General features: G+C 40.6%; 1 protein-coding gene across 2 annotated transcripts; it reads left to right on the plus strand.

The window, feature by feature from the left end:
• Positions 1 to 481: 481 nt before the first annotated feature.
• On the plus strand, positions 482 to 2,420 carry LOC144527326 (uncharacterized). Of its 2 annotated transcripts, XM_078265246.1 has the most exons (4): positions 482 to 577; positions 666 to 848; positions 1,789 to 1,905; positions 1,987 to 2,420. In XM_078265246.1, exons 2-4 carry the CDS (start codon positions 765 to 767, stop codon positions 2,170 to 2,172), a joined length of 387 nt encoding a protein of 128 aa, XP_078121372.1. In that variant the 5' UTR covers positions 482 to 577; positions 666 to 764; the 3' UTR covers positions 2,173 to 2,420. The 2 variants fall into 2 exon arrangements, with proteins under 2 accessions (XP_078121372.1, XP_078121383.1); XM_078265257.1 differs by lacking the exon at positions 482 to 577 and having other exon boundaries at positions 584 to 848.
• Positions 2,421 to 5,345: the final 2,925 nt, after the last annotated feature.

Here is a 5,345-nt window from a genome sequence, read left to right on the forward strand (position 1 = left end):
TACAGTACTGTAGAAATAGGGGCACAAGGAGGAGGAAGAACAAAAACATCTGCAAAGAGTAAAGCAGAGTAGTCATTTCTGATCAATTTTGAGCTATTATGATAGAATATGTTTTCATTTAAAGACAATGATGGAAAAATATGAAATTAGAAATGTACTTCTCCCTGAGAACTATGTGTTTTCTATTTTTTTGGTGTATTGTTTACTAAGTGCTTGATGGTGTATATCATTTTGATCTCTTTGTTTATGATTTGAGAGCAGTGTTTGATTTTGAACATAACATAAAATATAAATTTAAAATAATTTATAAACAAACTGTATTGAGGGGAAAGTTTCATTTTGCAAGTGGAGTCAGAGGTTTTGTAAATAGTGCTTGAAGATGAGGTTTTGTGTTAAATGTTTTCAGAAAATGGAGCAATTTAAAAAAAAAAAGAAGTGTGTTTTAGCAATTGAGAAAAACTAAGAACGTTCAATCTGCGCTGCTCACCCATATCCGCTTCCTGATTGGCTCAGCTTCTCCCACGTGACTACATCTACAGGAAGAGATTTTGTCCCATCACATCACCTCCATGCCTCGGTCAGCTGTTTTTCATATCTTGCACTATTTCTCTGAGAATTGTTTCATTTTATTCCTCTGTTTGACTGACCTTTTCTATTTCCTGTAGCTGTGACGTTGCGACTTGTCTCGTTCTTGGCTGATTCAACTTGAGCGCAGCTAACGTTAGCTGAGGTTGCATCATTGAGGTTTAGCGGTCACAGGAAACATGAACATGTTGTCCAAATTAGAACCCAAATGGATTAGTTTAACCCTGTGGCAACTTTGGATAACAGCTATGGCAGCTCCCAAGGTAAATTAAGTCCTTATATTAGCCCCTGCCTTATTGTTTGTATCTCTATTTGTCGACCGAAGTATTTTTTTTTTTTTTCCATTATTTGTACAAGTATTGAGTACAATTTTGCGGTAGTTAACCGGTAACGTTACACTTAATTTATATCACTATATTTCAGAAAGAAACACTGCATCAACAATTTCTCACGGTTAGTTTCTTTGCACATAAATCACGACACTTAGCCACCTCGTACAGTAGCAGTATGTGAAGAAACTATGAAGTCGTGCCACCCACTGTATAACATCAAAGCCCCTGCACAGCTGTCTGTCATCACAGCCTGATTAGGGCCTTCCTCGCGACTGGCTGGGCTTGATTGACAGCACTCGTGTTAGTTTTGACTTGACACTTGGGCACAGTTAATCTACAGCTTTGATTCTTCTGAGTATATGGAGTTTGGTGACCAGCAATATTCAGCAGTGCTCAACTTCTCTTCACTATGAAAAGGAGATATATATGTATATGTGTATATGTGTGTGTGTGTGTGTGTGTGTGTGTGTGTGTGTGTGTGTGTATATGTATGTGTTTCTGTCTGAAACGCAAGTTTAAGTAGTTCCACCTTAACTTTAATCTTAACTGGTATACATAACTGACCAGAGAGTCAGGGAGATGTCAGTTAATTTGTACAGGCCTAACCATAGATAAGTGAAAACACCTCTGAAGGTGTACTATGGGTATGTAAGGGCTTTAAATGCTAATATTGTTGTTAAACTCTAAACAGTACTCTTAAACTTAGCGTACTTTTTGATGAATATATATATATATATATATCCGAGTTAATGAATGTTCACGTCAATACTTCTATCTGTTTACCTTGAACCAACTCTTACAGTGCAAACCTTGTGCCTTGTTACAGTATTAATGCTGATCTTTGAGTACTCTTCTGCACCTCTGTCCACAGGTCCATCTTTCCACACTTCCTCCAGAACCTGTCATCCCCTCTAAGAAGCCTTTCAAAGTGGAGCTGGTTGGGGGAAAGCGTTACTCCTGGTGCACCTGTGGACACAGCAAGAAACAGGTGAAACCACCTCTGACTTGTATCACTCCTGTGTGAAGTACACATCCTGTGTATTCTCTGATCACATCTTTTTTTTTTCAGCCTCTCTGCGATGGAGCCCACAAAACCAAAGCCCAAGGCTTGTCGCCGCTACGCTTTGTCCCCGAGAAAGACGCCACAGTTTGGTTGTGTGGTTGCAAGTACACGAACAACCCACCTTACTGTGACGGAACGCACAAGCAGGACTTCATCGTGTCTGCCCCACTACACGAACAAACAGACTCTTGAAAAGGACTGAGTGTTAATGTTGCTGTTGCATTGGTACATCAGCGCACATGATCGACTCACGGATCATGACAGTGTTCACAGACAGTGTTTGAATCTTGTGTCTTGTCAGTCTCATCTCAGTGCTTGACGGAGAAGAGTGGTGACGAAAAGGTTAACACCAAAAAGCCCTCAACTTCATTTGTCCATGCTTTCTGGCTTTTCTATGGAAGAGACAAGGTTTCATTAAGAACGGGCTCGGACGATATATATATATATATATATATATATATATACTGTGAAATAATAGAGAGATTTTACCATATTGTTTGTACTGAAGTGGCTGAAAGATTTTTGTTGTATTAGGCCATTGTGGGCAATGTTGCAAATAAGCAGTACTGGAAGTCCATATGAAAAGGTGTTAGAGATGGGGTGTACTGGCTAAGAGGTTTAACATCTAAAGAATGGTTTAACAGGAGAAAACTGAAGGTTTGATAGTGCAGAACAACTACAGCTCACTCCGTTATTTTTTTAAAATATATATATATGAGAGAGATAAATAATGCCACCATTGACTGTATTGTTCATAATAATGCTATCAAATAAAAACAAATTCAGAAACGGATTGACTTGGCCGAGGAATCTTTTGAAAGAACAGATGGTACAGACTAGTAATGCCCTCTAAGATTGTACACAAACTTTCCTGTAATAGACAGACCCTTTTATATCACGTGTCAAAGTCAAAATCCGGTCCCTCGCAAACTTTGATCCGGCCCGCATATCAATTCAGCTTCACAATAACTTTTTGCCCGCCTAGTTTTTGTCGCTTTTTCCAACAGTCTTGGCGCTTTTTTTTCGACCCTTTTTGCCGCTATTTTCAACATTTTGTGGGCTTTTTCAACGTTATTTACCCTTTTTATTTAGATGTTTTGGGGATTTTTTTTCCAAACATTTGGTGTTTTTGTACAACATTTTTGGTGTTTTTTTTCTGTAATTATTTACCCTATTTCTGGTGCTATTTCCAACATTTTTCATTTCATGTCTGGCCCTTGATGTGATTCTTTTTTTCCAGTGTGGCCCTTAGAGAATTTGAGTTTGACACTCCTGCTTTAAATTATTGAGAAAAGATATAATGTATGTAGAAATGGTAAAACATTTTTGATAACAAACATAATGATAGCGGGCCCTGGCTGTAATGGACCTCTAGGCTGAATCTCAGTTCTCTTAAATTTCATCCCCAGTTCCTCCACTTGCCTCCCTTCTTTGCGTCTTAGTCTGTCCCACCGAGGAAGCACGGAAGAGACGCAAGGAAATCATGGGGGGGAGAGAGGAAATGAGGACCCGTGTTTTTAGAGGGATGAGACGTCCTTAGCTGCATCTCATGTCCCTTATTTGATATCTCCTCGCTCCATGGCTGACCTGGAAGTTGTCCTGTCCCTCCTCGGTGGAGGCTGTCTCGAAGTAAGCAACAGCTTTTAGCTGCACGGCTTCTGGGAAGGCTGCTCTCTGTATCCTCGCTCATAGCTCTTCTCCATCCTCGCTCCTCAGGGCAGGAATAAGAGCTTTGAGACGGCCTTTGCGAAGGAGGACAGAACCACTTCCGGTTCAACCGAGGAGCTATCAAATAAGAGAACGGAGATTCGGGATCTAGAGAGAAGACAGTGTATGTATCAGCCACCATGCGGCTTTGCTCCTGACACTCTGCTGTACATGCACTCGCAGTGAAGACCTACCAAAATCCTGGGTGTTTAGATTCTGACAGGCTGCTTGAGTAAAACCCAAGAGCTTGGTAGAAATGCCTTCAAATGGAAGACAGGATCTTTATGTTTACCAGATGATCAGTGATTCCCAACCTGGGAGCTGGGCCCTATAAAAGATGGCGACATAATTAATGAGAGAGAAAAAAAAATTCTGCTATACAAAATTCCATTTATTTTTTTCAGTCTTTCCTCAAATCTTAGCTTTTGTCTTATGAAATACTATACAATAATATTGTGAGTACAGAAAACACGGTCTCTGACCACGGCTTATGAGTAGATTTTGTGTGGCCATAAAGGGTCGCATGCCAAAAAAGGTTGGAAACCAGTGATAGGTAACATGTTATAGTATCGTGGCATGTCCTTTACTCAAATCATTTCTGTTCAGTTTCAGTTTATTACTTAGAAGCTCTGATGTTTGCTGTTTAATATTTTGAATGTATACATCTAAACATATGGAAAGAATACATTTAAACCTTGTCTGTTATTAGGGAATTATGCCAAGATGATGGAGTGACCTTAACACTTTAAAGGGATAGTTTGGATATTTTTGAAATGGGGTTGTATGAGGTACTTCTACATAGTCAGTGGCAGGCAGGAGCTGAGCAATGCACTACTGTGGAGTATGGGAGCAGCTAAATGGATTTTAGCCACCACAAAAGGATTGCCCAAAAAAGATCATCAGATGAAGTGTACGCTACATTTAGAATATTTTCATCGATTTACTTTGCCACCAGACCCCTCCTTTGTAATACAATTTTTGAGGGCTTTTATGGCCCTTTAATTAATACGGAAGCTTGAAGACAGGAGAGAGGGGGGGGACGACATGCAGCAAAGGGCCACACGTTAGACCCAAACCCGGGCCGCTGTCAAGGACTCAGCCCACATGGGGGCGCACAATCCACTGGGTGAGTCAGAGCGCACCTCCCCCCACACCCAGACAGCCCTTACTGACTGGGAACTGAAGCTGTTCCATCTTTCCATCTTTGCCCTCTTCAGAGATGGGGACTCGAGTCGCACAAACAGCTGACTTCAGACTTGACTTGCGACGCGACCCAAAAGACTTCAGACTTGACTCGAGCTTCAAGACTCGTCAACAACCTGTTTTCATGCAATTATTGCTTTTTAAATCTAACTTTAGTCATGTATTTCTATTTTCTTTTATTGCCACATATCTGTTTGGGAAACGTATGACGAGCTGCATGTCCCCTGCCCTTTGCTATAATATGCAACGTAACGCATGCGCTATGCCTTATGTGCGCGCACTCAAATATGAAAAAATGCATCCTCCCGGACTTTTGTCATTAGTTTTTTTTTTTTTTTGTCTTTCAATAACTTGGTAAACAGTGGCAGTAAGCGAACAGCTTCGTGCAAAGTGTGTGGCACCAAGATAAATGATGCCGGATCAACAACGTCGAACTTCATCAGGCATCTCAAAAC

Source organism: Sander vitreus, chromosome 2 (genome assembly GCF_031162955.1).
Source record: "Sander vitreus isolate 19-12246 chromosome 2, sanVit1, whole genome shotgun sequence".
Taxonomy (NCBI): domain Eukaryota; kingdom Metazoa; phylum Chordata; class Actinopteri; order Perciformes; family Percidae; genus Sander; species Sander vitreus.

Excerpts from the sequence above, each read along its gene's own strand:
- LOC144527326 (XM_078265246.1), top strand. The coding sequence starts at position 765 with ATGAACATGTTGTCCAAATTAGAACCCAAATGGATTAGTTTAACCCTG. Across the intron at positions 849-1,788 it reads CAGCTATGGCAGCTCCCAAG|GTCCATCTTTCCACACTTCC; the intron begins GTAAATTAAGTC and ends CTCTGTCCACAG. Across the intron at positions 1,906-1,986 it reads GTGGACACAGCAAGAAACAG|CCTCTCTGCGATGGAGCCCA; the intron begins GTGAAACCACCT and ends TTTTTTTTTCAG.